Source organism: Hippocampus guttulatus, chromosome 1 (genome assembly GCF_054856545.1).
Source record: "Hippocampus guttulatus isolate MCC_2025c chromosome 1, RoL_Hgut_1.0, whole genome shotgun sequence".
NCBI lineage: Eukaryota > Metazoa > Chordata > Actinopteri > Syngnathiformes > Syngnathidae > Hippocampus > Hippocampus guttulatus.
The window spans coordinates 3,637,680-3,653,075 of NC_141261.1; the positions used below are offsets into that span (position 1 = coordinate 3,637,680).

At 41.2% G+C, this 15,396-nt stretch overlaps 1 protein-coding gene and 1 long non-coding RNA gene across 3 annotated transcripts in view; one reads left to right on the top strand and one right to left on the bottom strand.

Annotated features, from left to right (window-relative positions):
- plekhg5b (pleckstrin homology domain containing, family G (with RhoGef domain) member 5b) overlaps nt 1-15,396 on the top strand; it is a 55,238-nt gene that overhangs the window by 13,251 nt on the left and 26,591 nt on the right. The window contains exon 2 of one of the 2 annotated variants that reach the window (XM_086104159.1): nt 1,852-1,928. In XM_086104159.1, the coding sequence (XP_085960285.1) occupies nt 1,852-1,928 (77 nt within the window). Of the gene's footprint in view, nt 1-1,851; nt 1,929-8,317; nt 8,515-15,396 lie in introns of those variants that run through there. The other variant, XM_086104323.1, reaches the window with a different exon arrangement.
- Nucleotides 10,314-15,056, bottom strand: LOC147210079 (uncharacterized). Its single transcript, XR_015100196.1, has 3 exons — nt 14,911-15,056; nt 13,840-14,029; nt 10,314-10,497 (listed from the first exon to the last, which is right to left on the bottom strand). It is a non-coding gene; the product is annotated as an uncharacterized LOC147210079 (long non-coding RNA).

The window sequence follows — 15,396 nt, forward strand, 5'->3', positions numbered from 1 at the left end:
GAACATTTCCACCGGCAAATACCTCCGTTTGCAGCTAGCGGCATAGTGCTTCTCCACTGTCTCTTCAGTGTGCGATCTCTTTGTGCACTGTCACGTGTGCGTCCGTGTATAGCTTGTGTTAGCTTTTGGCTTCATCAGCAGTGCTGAGTTGAGGAATTCCGATTCATCAGAGAGAGAGACTGAGAGGGAATGTCAGCATGATATGACGAGGAAGTCTATGGGAAAATGGGGGCGTTAGTATATTAAAAAAAAAAAAATCCATTTGATCCGTCCATTTTATACAGTGGCAATTTTAAGATGTGAATGAAATTTGTTCCCCTGAGCAGTTGATATCGCTGTTAGGGGTCTACATTACCTGTAGCTAAAATTCAAAAGAAATATTCATCCGTGTCTGTCCCCAAGGTGCTGTATTTATAACTGTAAAACATACTTATCTTATGGTATGCATTTTTAATGCCTAACATAATACCTTTCAATACATTGAGGAGCGGTTTTCGAATTATCGTACGGCTGATCAGTTGTACAATTCATTCAATTCAGTTTGTGAAGTTGATTGTGTCCTGAAACAACGTACGGCACAGTAGCCACCAGTAGGGGTATGCTGGCTTTGGTCTAGATTTTGGTCTAGATGGTGGCCGGAAGAACAAATATTACTTATGAGAAGTTGAGCAGACCTCCACGATGGCATTACTCCGCCATGGCAGTGTTATTCTACGGAATATTACAATGGCATAAATGACTTCATAACATTGAGACAGCCTCACATCCCATTCAAAATATTTGTAATTCTTCTTCTCATAGTCAACAAAACAAATTTAGTCAAACGCCCATCCATAGATGAAGCCATTAAAAAATAAAATTAAATCTTGTGGGGTGTAGTCTATCCCGGGAAGCTGGGCAAAAGTCAGAGGAAAATTTCTGCTTGAGCACATCGTGAGACCACATTTTGTTGAAGGAAGTCTGCCGCAGATTGGATTGTCCCTCATCCTCCTGGCAGCGACACCGCCAACCGTGAGGTCTGCGGCAATTACAGTGCTCGACTCCCTCCTTCCCACAAGCACCTTTGACCCATCGGTGTAGCTGTGGCCAAGTGAATGACTAAGAGACTTTCAGAGCGGAACAGGGCTTTGGGTCTTTTATTTATTTCTTTTTCCTCTTGCCCCCAAAAAAGTGTTCGGCTTCATGTTTCAACTGCAACCCTTTGAAAAGGGCCTTGCCTTAGACGTAGTCGTGAAACATGATAGTTGGCTTCTTTTGTAAGGAAGCAGGTGACATTATGACCACCCCCTGTGCAAAAGAGGGGCCTCATTAAGACAGGCTGGTAAATATGCCCGTCTTTTGTTATCATGTCTTTATCTCATGTACTTGAAGTACCTGTACAAGATGAAGACATAAACAAGGCCTTTCATCACTTGCTCAATATTGACTCGCAGAGTAAGTTTGGGAAGTTTATTTGACATGAGTGAAATGTTATTGTGGACCATGGAGTGAGTGCACTTTGTTAAAGAAAGAGGGATGGAGCTTTCGACATCTTTGCTCCATTTTCTTCCAGTCCTGTCAGTCATTATTCATGCCCCTCTGATCTCCTCCCATTAGTGCTCCCCACCCGCTCCCTCCGAGCTTGTGTTTACTCTGTATCACTTTGCTCTCCGTTCGGTCACTCTCGCCACCTTTTTTTCCCCCCACCTACTTTATCCATTCATCCTATAAACTCAGGCGACAAATCCAGAAAGCATTTTCAACAGCTCTACCAAGAAACAACTGTTAATGAATGCATGTAATTAATTAGCTCAAGATTAAGGTATTTGTACAGTGACAAATGTTTGAATTTGCCTATTTGTTTGGTTTCAGATGACAAGCCTGTTCAGGAGGAGGATTGGGTGGTGTGCCAGCACCCCAAGTGCCCTGATCGACGAAGGGCCTCAAAGGTAAGACCAAGTCTCGTCAAGAAGACAATGGGACGTTATCATGGGGCATTTACACAAAATTAATAAAGACATTTATTTTGGCTGTTTATGGATAAGATGGTGTGTGTTTTGGAATCCTAAGACGCATACAAAACAGATCTCAAAGTAGTTTTTGGAAAGCAAACCTTTGCATGGAAGGTATGCATGCACGTGCAACTACGTCACAACCATAACAACAGTGCTAGACGACAGCCCCATTGGTTGTGCCGTGCACATTTCCATTTATCTCTTTGCTAAGTATGTTACAAAATTTAGTATGAAGTGTGTTGCAATGAAACGTGGTTTTCATAAAACGTTATAAGATAAGATCTGGGTGTTACGAGGCAGGAATAGGCAACTTTGACGATTTGCGAGGGTTTCAATTCCATCTTCATTTCCATATAGAATTTTTGGGGGACTGTTACAGAATATTGAAGACTTAAATCTCAACAACTCATAATGCGCTTCAAGTAAACTTAAAGTAATCTTTAAAACTGGCTCCGGAGTTACAGGTTACTCTAATAACAGGCTCCCGTTTACCCAATCCTGTTCCAGTGTTCTCCTTTTTGCAGGTCCGTGTAAATGGAAATTGTGATTTATTGCTCACAGTGATCTGTTTCGGTCATGAGTAGTTCATGGTGCCTCTTCTTATGGCACTTTGCTGACTTTAACCACATTTAGCAGTAGTTGCTCTTCTCTTTGAGACTTCTTTGTCATAAAATTTAATATCATAATTATATTTTAGGTCACTGGTAATTTAATGGTACATTCGTCTCACTTCATTGCAGGTGGCATGGGTTCAGTTCCCATTCACTGACAGTCGGAAAATCACTTCTCTAAATTTGGAGAGACTGTTGAGAGATGGAAGAACAGCGTTGATTGACAAATACTTTAAATTGGTGCTTGACGATCATAAACTACCCATCACCTCATACTCATTTGGTAAGATTTCTAGACTGAGTGGGTAAACTGAACTGCAGTAAATAGCCCGCACATGGCACCCACCTCCACTGTTGATTTCCTCATCAGATTCAGCAACACTAAACTTCATCTCCAAGGTCAGGCCGAGGGCGAAAGCTGCCGTGCTTCTTTTAGGCAGTTTAAAAGGGGTGTCGGGGCCCCTTGTGTTTGGCCACTGGAGCGTTTAATGAATTAGTGCTTTGAAGCTGCCAGATTGGACAATGGGAGTCTGGCCAGAAGACTGAGGGAGATGGACATGGTGCCTGCTCCCTGCTTGCTTGTTTTGGTTGTCCTGCACTCTGTCCTACCTCGCCACAGTCTGGCATCATGTGGCTTTTCCTCTTTTCAAATGAGTGGTCCTTTCTTGTGAAGAAAGAAGGTAGAAAATGCAGGGTGTTGTATTTACCTTTTCAGAAAGGCTCGATTTGTGCTTTTTTCCAGATAGAGTTGCTGTCACTCCAGTAGCAAAGAAACAACGTAGCAAAAAGGATGTGTTGTATGCACAAAAGGTATAGAAAGTCATTAGACGTGCAAAAACGGTGATGGCAAGGGGAAAGAATCCAACCCCAAAATAATTGTTTTTAGGTCATTGATTTACACTGAATCAAAAGTCACAAAGAACAGCTAAAATCCACTATACTTATAGAGCACTTGAAAACAACCACCGCTTCATACAAAGTTCTGTACATGGAGCAAAAATAATTCACACAACACACAATCCGAATTTGTTGGGACTGTTACATACAGTATATTGAGAACTTAAATCTCAAAAACTCACCGTGCGCTTCAAGTAAACTTGAAGTCATCTTTATAACTGGCTCCTTCCTGAGTTACAAGTTATGCTAATAGCAGGCTACCGTTTAGCCAAACCGGCTACAATGTTATCCTTTTCACAGGTCCGTGTGAATGGGGGTTGTGATTTATTGCTCATTGTGATCAGTTTTTGTCTTGAGAAGTAGTAAATGGTGGACATTTTCTTGTACTTGTTTTCATGTCCTGACTCACATTGCCATGGGCCTTTAAGGATGTGACATTCCCCAATGTCACAATTTCAAATGTTCCTCTTGAATTTATGACATGGAGGTGTGTGGTAAGAGCAGGAAGACTCTTCCTTGTGTTTGTGCCGGGCTATAAAAAAGGATTCATGATCAAATCTCGTACTCTTATCACTCATCTTTCTTTATTTATTACTTATTTGAAGCTATTTATGCTTCAGTTTTAACAGTTCGTAAAAAGCAAACAAGCAGTTACAGTCCTGCCACTGGATTTATTGTTCTCCCCAAAAGCAAACTTACTCAGGATTAGTCAGACAAAGTTGGGGAAAATTTGGACATCTGTATATTCACTCCCTGAATCGATAAATACTTTTACGACCACTTGTCTGCATAAAAAAGTAGACTTATCTTTTTTAAACACCTTTCCCCCTCTTTGCCCATGACCATATGCAAATGTTGTTTCAAGTCATAGAGAGGTTTGACAAACTCAGAAAAGGGTTGAGAGCATAATTTTGTGACGTTGTTCCTCTCTGTGTTTCTATCTATCTATCTATCTATCTCTATCTATCTATCTATGCAGTAAAAAAATGCAGTTAAAAAAGAGAAAAAGAAAATAGGTTTCTTTAACCCTATTTGTTCATATCACATTTATATCTACTTGTTGCCGGTACTTTAACCTATTTGTTCACATCACATTATATCTGCTTGTTGCCGGTACTTGGCATATGACTTTCTGTTTCATGGGTAATGACATATATTCTCAGACAAAGTGTGTTTTTTAGTTTTTGTTTAGTTTTTAAATGATGCTGGTGGTTCAGAGAAAGATTGTGAAACGGGCACGAACGATTGTCCTCTCTCCAATTCAACAGGGTGCCTCTCCTCATCGTCTTTGCTGATTGTGTGGCCACGTGTTTTCGCGATATATTTTTTTGCTCTATTTGGATTTGACTTTGCTGCGGGTTCCTGTAAATCCAACAGATTAAAAAACGCCTGCAGGGTGTATTGGCGGATTGTTTACCTTCAAGTTGGAGCAATCCTCGCTAGATTTGCGTCAGTCTGCGCTTGGTGCTAGTCCCTGCTTGCTTGTCTTTTTTGTCTCCCTTCTCTCTCCTTGTGAGCCTTGATGGGACACGACCAGACAAGACAAATTGTAAGGTGTGGCTTGCCATGGAAACAGGCCCTTCCCTCCAAACATCTGGGGCCCAAGGCTCTCTGTGTTGTCACTCTCGCCTTTTTTGCCTCATGATCTAATTTTCACCCTTTCTCACCTTCTCTTGTTCCGGGTTGGTGTTTAGCCCGCCATTTCTGCTGCCGCTAATGAAAATCTCACCTAACTAGCGCTGACATGCTGACGTGTTGAAGCGGGGCAGTAAACACTCCCTTGAAGCTACATGTCCTCTTCATGTAGGCTACTGTATGTGTCAAGGGCTGTTAAGTATTAAGGAGCACTGCTGCTCTCTCCTGATGTCAAGCGTCTCTCAACTCGTTCCCTTTCCAAATTCAACTGCAGGAAATACTCTTGGGAGGAAACTGCTTCTATGCCACATTTATGAGCCATTCACAGAGCACTTCATTAAAATAGATGAAAGTGGTATTGTTTTGACTATTCTTTGATATGAAGATTGTGTTTTGGTTGCCTGAAAAAGCAAAAGGCAGTTGATTGACCACAACACTGTAAATAGTGATTGTCTTTGAAAGCAGAAAACATGCACATGCCCAGTGTTTTCATTGCTAACCATTTTCTGCTTTTTACACAGAAATAAAAAATGTTGTTTTCAAAAGCATCCATTGAGAAACCCGTTTTCAGGCACTTTAAAGCTCAGATTTGCTATAAACAAACCGCAAACGCAACATCGTTTTTAATCCATGTTCAGTTAACGGTCACACATAATTTTAATCTGCCCCTTTTGCTGTTAGTTGAAATATCAATTGCTCTGATTGTCCCAAACAAGTCAACTAATGCTTGTTTTGTTTATTCAAAGCAAATCTAAAACTAAATAAATGTAACAATGGGAGAAAAAAGTCTCAGCTAGAGTTGTGACCTCAGCATGCTCCAACAGGCTTTCCATGACGCTTTGACAGTCGCACACTAATCCCAGTTAGTATTTTTCCAACCATCGGTGATGATGATGAAGATGACACTGACGCTGCATTACAAAGTAGTCTGCCCTGATGACACATCCAGAAGGAACCCCTGGAAATTTTTATGTTCCAAATTTTAAAATAGCCAACTACTTAGAACATTGTTTTTGTGATTCTGACCAATTAATCTTGGAATTAACTATTTTTGCAATCAACCGGCATCCTGTAGCAACTTATCCACTTCACAGTTTGTCTTACTGTAGCTGGAAAATGGAAACACAAATGACGCCTAGTCACCCATCCCAGTCAGGATTTAAGAAGCATAGCAACAGACAAGGAATAACAGGAAGAGGCTACCTGAGTGATGCTCCAATGAAAACGTTCCTTGGATGGGCCCCATTAAACGGGGTTCAGGCCCCAAGCAAGGAGGGGTTAAGATAGCAAGCCCTCGAAAAATGAGCCTCCAGTCATGTTTCACTCATGTTAACTGCAATTTAATGAAATGTTAAATCTGCACGGCTTGACTCCAGAGGCAGTGCAAGGCTTTTTTAAATCACATAAAGTGTATGATTATGGCTGCCCAACTTCAGCACACTTACTCTCCAAAATTGAAGCCAACCAACCAACCGGCCGCCTGGCCAAGAATATGTGGGAACTAACAGCAGACTCTCGGCGTGCGTCCACGCTTTGTTTCTTATGCCGACGTGCTCATCATCGTTATCCTCACACTACTGCTTTCCTTTGTTTGCTCATGCACTGCAGACTTCCCGGTAAGACTTGGTGGAATTCAAAGCTCATAGTTGGTCAGGGGGTTAATGCCAAGGTCAGGTCACAGAGCAGGACTCCACCCCCTTCCCCCAACTATTCATTCCTCCCCCAACAATGGCATTGCCAGTGGGGTGTAATCCTTTACGTTAATTGCATTGCTGCCCTCCCCTCTTTTAAGAGTAGCCTCCTCGAATTAAGACTGACAGCGGGGGACATGGATACAACAGGTTGCTTTATTTTGAGTCACTGATGTTGGGGGGTTTGGCATTAATAGCCACCCCGTCCTTTACCCGATCGCAAACATGTGTCACCCCCTCCCACTTCTGCCTTGGGGGTGCACCCTTGTTTTTGTGAGCTAGGTAATTGCGAGGGATTTAAATGCAGTCATCTCGGATTAGACCCAAAAACAAAAGAGCACCCTCACTGCGCCCCCCTTTATCTTAGAAGTTACAACTTGATATCCATATCATTATTTTCCTTTTCTTTTTTTAATTTAATGTGCTCCATTTGGAATATGCCGTAACGTACAGTATTTATGAAATGGAATTAGTCCACCACTTACTTTTTTTCCCCCCTATGGTTGTCATTTTTACATAAAAGGAGCAATTTCGATTTCCTGCCAGGGACTACTGTCAAATTCTATGACTAATATGTTCCAAACACGCTGCACGAGAAAATCAAGCATGGCCTCATTATAAACTGCCTAGACTGCTCGTGATTTCCAAGAATGGTTCCTTGTGTAAGTGATAAAAGCATAAATATGATGCCCACAGGTACAATAATTATTGTGACTGTGAAATTTTCGGATTTTGACCCACGAGACCAGGGGTGTCAAACACATTTTTTTTTCGTGGGCCATATTTTAGCTCCCATTTCCCTTGGAGGGCCGTTATGACTGAAACTATGTCAAGAATAACGGTTTACTCCACTGTCATGATGGGTTTGGTCACAAGAAAATGCTTACAATATCCTTCTTATTTATTACAGATGATAATTTAAAATTTTGGTAGAGATTTTAGCGAGCATTGTGGAAGGTGACATGTTTGATTTGCTTTTGTGGGCCACATAAAATGAGGTGGCAGGCCGGATCTGGCCCCCAGGCCTTGAGTTTGACACCCGTGCACTAGACAATCACAGATGTCAGTCAACAAGTTTTGTATCACCTTTCCTTGATATTTTCAGTTCTGAAATCTGTCTAAATACCATGTAAATCCATTCTGAACTTTGGGACTACTAGAATGCCAAATTTTTCCACCTTGTAAGAGAGAGACTTTTCTGGGTCATCACTTTCAAAAAGGTGACCAGAGTGTTAAACCTTCAAGGTTGAATGCCAATTGAAAACCTCAATATGACCAAAACATCCGCCAGTAAAGTGAGTTTTCACTCTGAGTTGGCGCTAAAGTCAGTGATGTGGAGAACATTAGGGAGCAAAAATGGGAGTTGATGTGAGTCAGCTCTTGTGGGTGTGATTGGGAAGGGCAAGGGGAGGTAGGCGGGGCCTGTGACTTTCTGCCTCTGTGTTTGCGCGTGTGGCTGTCAGACTACTGTCATAAACAAAGTGAACACATCCACTGTCATCTTTTGTGGATCAGGACTATAATACGAGCCGGAAAGTGACTGGGACATAACAAGAGCAAGTTTGAATCGGGTCGGAACTAGAACTTTGACCTTCACTGTGTCCTACGTGACCTTGTCAATATTGAGAACAATTTCCACTGAAACTCCAAAGGCTTATATTTCCTGGGAAGGTGCCGTTTTCTATGGTAAGTAACTATTGAATATGCACTTAATTTTGCTGTGACTTTTACCTCTCATTAAGTTTCCATTGATTCCTGGTCAAAGTAAAGGCAGGTGTGTGACATTCAAATCTACAATGTGGCTTTTTATTTTTCCACGTTTGAGTGGAACAGCACTTTGTCTGTTTTCCTTCCCAAGTGTGCATATTTCACATCTGCTTCTTATATCAACACACCAGCCTCTCTCCTGGCACACGCCAACCTTCTCCTAAACAGTAAAAAAAAGTTTCAAACAAATCCTTCTCTGTGTCAAATTTGGAACAGCTCCTATCCAAATCAGCAGCCAGTGTTGGGATTTGAATATTTTTGGGCCTTGTGCACGTCCACCCGTGTCTATCCGTGTGCCTGTCCTCAGGCTATGGATAGAATGGCCACTCGTGCAACGTAGACTGTGCGTGCTGCTGCTACTACTACACTTGACTTTGAGCCCCAGCTGCAGGTGAGCGGCACTTATCTTGCCGTTATGGTTTGGATGCTCTCGGTTCAGTTGTTTAACTCAAAAAGGATATTACTGTATGTATGGTGACTACAGGACAGTTAAATTTAAATGCATGGGTCTGCAGTGTATAACGCTGAGAAGAAGTTTCACATCTGAACCAAATATGTTAACATGCTCTTTGAACATTGTGGAACTAACAGCTGTCTGCTAGGAGAGCTGTGGAAGTCGAGGTCATCGTTTTCTGAGGGGGGAAGATTTCTGCGAGTTGAAACAGATCTTTTGCCAAAGTGTGTTCACTATAAAGGTGCTGCGGTGCCGGAGGAATGTTCTGGGAACAGTGTGACGTATAATTTTAAGATGACTCTGTGGTGGTGGTTGTTTTGATGACTTCATGAAGGCCATGCATCAAATGTAAATAATCTTGATATGAAATGCTGGAGATGCATTGGAGAGGTGTTGACTTGTAGACGTTTTCTGTTTATTGTAGGCAGACGAGACAAAAAAAAAACTGTGGAACCTCAGTGTATGACCAAGTTATGTTTCCCAACAAAATGTATCAAGAAATGTTTTGTTACACATTATCCATTGGTGGCGAGTAATCTTGGCATCAATGCAGAAGGCATAGTTGTACTTTTTCTTGTGCCACGTAAATGTTCACTTCATGTGTTGTTTTTTTTGCTCCAAAAAAACTGAAAATTGATGGTGATAATTTTATGAAGAAGCCAAAGAATATTGCTTTAAAAAAACAGAAGAAGCATAGCTAAGGTGAACAGCGTTCATGTTTGTGTTCTCACTGCGCAGTTTGGTTTGATGAAAGCCACCATTTCATTTGGACTATTAAAAATAAAGAGGCAATGAAGGCGGCTGATGTGGTGGCTTTATGATTGGATCTTTTGCGAGGTTGGAAAATTGATCTCTGTTTGGATATATGAAAAACTCACTGGTGATAGTGTTTGTTTTGCGATAGCTATCTAGCGATAGCATCTTTATATTTAAAAGGCTATGAGATTGCTCAAATATTTCCTCGCGATAGAGCATTATTCCTTGAAAGTGTTTTCACTTTTTTTTTTTTTTTTACATTGTGCTATATTTATCGATAGAAACATAACGTCCTTGTGAGGATGGAACGGATAAATTCTAATTACATTCATTTTAAAGAGAAATGTTGCTTCAGTTCATGAACATTTCAAGTTTCTGAAGGAATTTGGTGAACCGAGATTCCATTGTACATTAAACCTATTCGGCTCTAAAGACATAATTTGAGCCACCAAATAAGACTACATAACACAACCATATAAGAGGAAGTTTTATCACTGCGACAGGAAAGTGGTACGCATTGTTTCTTTATTGACTACTCAAGTCAACAAGATTTATTGAACAACAAACTGTATGGTCTGTATTGATCACTAATGTCGCATGGCTAATGTACCGTTCCAGGTGCCTCTGCTAGTTGCAACCAAATCGTAGGCTCAGTGTAGCTGCCCTTGGCCCAAACGAGCAGAACAGATGATCTAATGGGTGCAAAAAAAAAACAAAAAAAAAATCTACAATGTAAAACACCTGCCATTTGTATTACTCAATATTTTCCAAATAAATACTGCACATTATTCCAACAAGTTTAAATAGCTCAACAACAAACACATACCTCACTCTGCAATCCAACGATGCTAATTAAATTGAGTAGCGTTTGAAGTCCAATGGAAGTGCATTCGTATGCCTGATTTACAATGCCAGATGTATGCCATCAATCGTTCACCAATCGTTCCAGGTCAAACAAAGACGTTGCATATAAAAATATAAATAATAAGGGACCAAAGGGGGAGCGAGTTAGACTCCGTTTTGGTTTTTGAAAGCAAAGTTTTCTATTTCCTAATCTGGGAAAACCTATTTTGCTGTCATCATGTGTCATTGAGCAGATGATGATTGCATTATGGAAACGGGACTTGAGTTCATCGCAGACACTGACTCACAATGAATTTAGGTTTACTATAAATATGAGCCTCACTTGTTGAATCATACGTGGGCGAGGGTGGGGAGGGTTGTTAGTATTTTGTAATTATATACTTTGAATAACATTGTAGTTAAGTGGGCTCATCCTGTACTGGCAACATGCATTCGTATGAGCATGACAGTTCAAAGGCTAAACAAATAACCCCCAAAATAATTGAATTAATGACAACCAACTCTTTCTCAGTTGTTGAAGAAACAAGCCATCTGATCCAAGCCAGCTCTCCTTGGCCAGCGTGCATCAGATTACTCACTGCGTCTGAGGATTGGCCAGACACTTGAGGATTTAAAAAAAAAAAAAAATTTTAACTATTGAATATATTTCACTTTTTCCCCCAAATACCATCCATTCCTTCTCTGGACCGTTTATCCTCACTAGGGTCGCAGATTGCGATATTCATTCAGGATCAACTTGAGAGCAGGGGTCAGTCACCAACATGCCACCCAATCACCACATCAGGAGCCTGCAGGCATGTTCTAAAAAACGCTTTCCTGTGAATATTGTAGAAATGATAATTTGTAAATGTAAACATTTTTATAACGGAAATAAAGCAAGGAAATATTGCATGTTGATATTTGTTCCCTACCTTATTAAATCATTGTTGATAATCCATCCATGCATCCATCCATTTTATAAATTGTTTATCGTCACGACGGCCGCGGGGTGTGCTGGAGCCTATCCCAGCCGTCTTCAGACACCCTGAACCGGTTGCCAGCCAATCGCAGGGCACACAGAGACGAACAACCCTCCGCACTCACACTCACACCTAGGGACAATTTAGAGTCTTCAATCAGCCTCCCACGCATGTTTTTTGGAATCTGGGAGGAAACCGGAGTACCCAGAGAAAACCCACGCAGGCACGGGGAGAACATGCAAACTCCACGCAGGAAAGTTGTGGCCTGGAATCAAACCCTGCACCTCTGCACCCCGAGGCGGATGTGCTAACTAGTGGGTCACCGTGACGCCCTGTTGATAATCTTAGAGTGAAAAATCGTTCACATCATCAGTGTTTTCATATAGATGAATATAATTAATTATTGATAACATTTAAACTAATTTACGCAAATTTGTTATATCAGAAGTGTAAATCAAAGTGGAAGCCCTTTGCATTAATCAGTAACCAAGAAGCCGCTCTCAGTTTCATCAAGGTTTGAGACCCCTGCTTTCGAGCCAGTCGATAGTTTTGTTTACTGACGTTCTCTGTACTGTAGTTTAGCAACTGTATCATCTTTTCGACTTTCTTTTCATGTACTGGATGTAAAAGGCCGGAATGATATTTTGATTGTCAGGTATCCGTTGGCTAAAATCTTAATGTAATTTAATTGATTTAGTCTTCCACCCCTTTAAATTCAGTGAGTGTATGGATTGCGCCCCAAACACGCACGCACACACACACACATACACAAACACACACACACACACACACACGTCCGTGCATGCGCTCGCACACGCAAAGTCCACGTAATTTCCCCTTTGGCTTTTGGTCGACACGCAATTTGTTTTAAGTTATAACTATGTGGGAAAATTCCAACTGGGATTTTTTTTTGGGGTGGGGGGCACTACATGTAGAATAAATCTGTCTTGCTTCCTTGTGCTGTTACATGGGACCCTACGGATACTCAATTGAGCGCTTTTAGGCAGTAGCTATTGTACATATTCATCGAGAGTTTTGCAAGTGTGCTTCTTGGATTATACTTTGATTATTGTTTAGTTCATATTAAGTGTGACAAACAACTTGATGCTCATGAAATGTTAAAATGGCTTTAATGGATTTTATGGTTCTGCTTCTAGCCACCTGTTGCTTTGACTTGTAATTGGCAGCCGGTGATTGTTTCCAGGTAGACAAAAGTGAAATCGATGACATGCGTGGTAATGGTCATGGATGACCTGGAGTCCATCTCAGCTGAATTTGGGTGAGCTGCAGTGTAGACCTTGGGCTAGTCAACAGTTGCTTCTACACCTTTGGGCGTTTTAGAGTCTTCGCTGAACCTATCATGTCCATTTGAAATAACAAAGGAATAAAAATATATACAGTATTTTTAAATATCTGATTTATTGATTAATTGCCAAATAATTGACAAATTAATCCTTGACTAAAATAATTCTTACTTGCAGCCCAAGTCTATTCTTTTTAGAAAGGTGTCAGTGATTCAGTGAAAGAAAATTGTGATGGTGATGATGATGATGATGATGATGAAAGTAAGATGTTATCACGAAAAACTAAGCTGATAAAGCCTAGTATACTAAAATGTTGCTTGAAACGTTACCGGTTAAGCATTCAAAAGTTTTATGAGGGCTGTACATTGACACATGTAGCAAATATTTTGTTTATATTATCTCCTCCGACGAAATTGAAGTAGGCCGGCATCCAAATTGTGTATGAGGGCCGTTGCGTTATTTTGTACATGCCAGCTATACAGATGCATTAGAATTTCACGGTCGTTTTGTTTTCACATTCAAGGATCAAAGATAAGTGCCTCTGTTTGAAAAACTCAACATGGACGTGGCCACAATCTCGTTGTTTAATGTAAAGCAGACGGCCAGTCGTGTTGCATAAGCGCTCCTCAGGCGCATCTGCTGCGCCCTGCTCAACACATGCTCGCTTTATTTATTGAAAATAAATAAGACACGGCGGGGCCTTGCTCTGCCCCCCCGATCTCAGTAATTCATCGCCAGGCACAGATCTCCATCTCACCAATTGGATAGAAGTGAGCAGACACTAATGTTTCTGTTCGCCCAGCAAAACGCTTGCGTGGGCCCGTCTCTCTCACGTTGCGCTCCCAAGGGGACACTGCAGACTGTCTGGGAGACAAAAGTGGAGGATAGTAACATTGAGCAGATGCACCTCAAAGGCTCGTCATCCAGATGTTGACTTTAAGTAACTCTGTAGACTTGTGCTCTGGCAGTTCGTGGTGATGGATGTGATGTGGTGTCTTTTGCAGTCAGACCATGTTGGAGCCTTCCATCCATATTCCGAGTGGTGGTCAGAAGACAACGATGAGCAATTGGCGTGGCTTCATCTCATTTTGAATGCCCTTATGTGCAGGAAATGAATTGGATCAGAATGGATGACAAAATTGACAAAAGATATATTTAAATGTCCTTTTTCGTTATATTTGGCTGCAGTGGCACAGCAGGTCAGGTCACAATGATCAATTGATGATTTTGGGAACAGTCTAAAACATTTCATGTAAAAATAGCTTCATGTCCGAAAACTCCGATCAGTCATCACCAAAATTTAGATGGCAATCTCCACAGTGTATTTCTCCCCGCGTGCCTGCTTTTACTCTTAAAAGTATCAAAATGACAAGCACGATATGCCTTTTCCTCTCTTGAGGTGCCCAAACGAATATATTTGAGGTCAGTGTTGTCGAAGAATTGTGGTGTAGCAGAATGGGTCTTGCCGAGGAACCGCCTATGTTACAGTTTGTCGCCAGGATTTGAACCCTTGTCCCCTGTGTACAAATGCTCCGAGTCAGCAATTCATTGCATCACTCAGATCTATCCGTTTGCTCTATAATCTGACAGAATAGGACAATCGAATCTGAAAAAGATTCGATAGTGATAGCCTGATGATAACACCACTGTTACGGATGCTGTCTGTGTTAAGCCTAACTTTTTTTTTTCCATGCTAAGCATTGTAGACAGGTCTCTCTCTCTCTCTCTCTCTAATATAATCGATTCGGGTAATGGATGGATGGATGTTGCTCTAATTTACCATATGTATATATCATATAGCATTTAAAGTTCTATGTAGCCTACCTCTAACATGACATATTTACATCACATTTAACGGTCTATGTACCTCTAATGTACCGTTATTTACATCATATTTAATGGTGTTTGTGTCTCGAGCGGGCCATATTTCCATCATGAAGTTTATAGAGCAGAAACAAATGGAGCTCTGATTACTCACCTTGACTGTGACATGAAGTATAGCTTGCGGTACCCCCCGAGCGATCCAATAGCCCTGCCTCAACTCCTCCCTCTTGGACCAGACCGTGCGCGCCGTGATGCACGCACTTACATAAGTGGAAGGGTGTGCTCGGACAGGACAGGCTGTTCTCTGAGTTTGGGGAGAAAATGCTTGTCAGTTTGTTTCTGACACAACCAACTGTGGCTTTTAGCTCATCAAAGCTTGGGGAATTTGATGGACAGATGAGTCTCCCTCTTTCTGTTTTAGTCATGTGGTCATTCACGCAGCTGTCCATGATGCAACATTACTTCTAATTAATAATAATTAAGATTCTTGCATTTACCTTGAAAGCCAATACAATCCAATATATATTCAATATGTTTACTTCAGGTTGTCAGCAAGTTAGTCACAGCAAGTTGTAAATTAAAAATCAGTACACACAGCAAGGTTGGAAACTTTGGAAGCTTCTTTGTGATATGTGCTGTG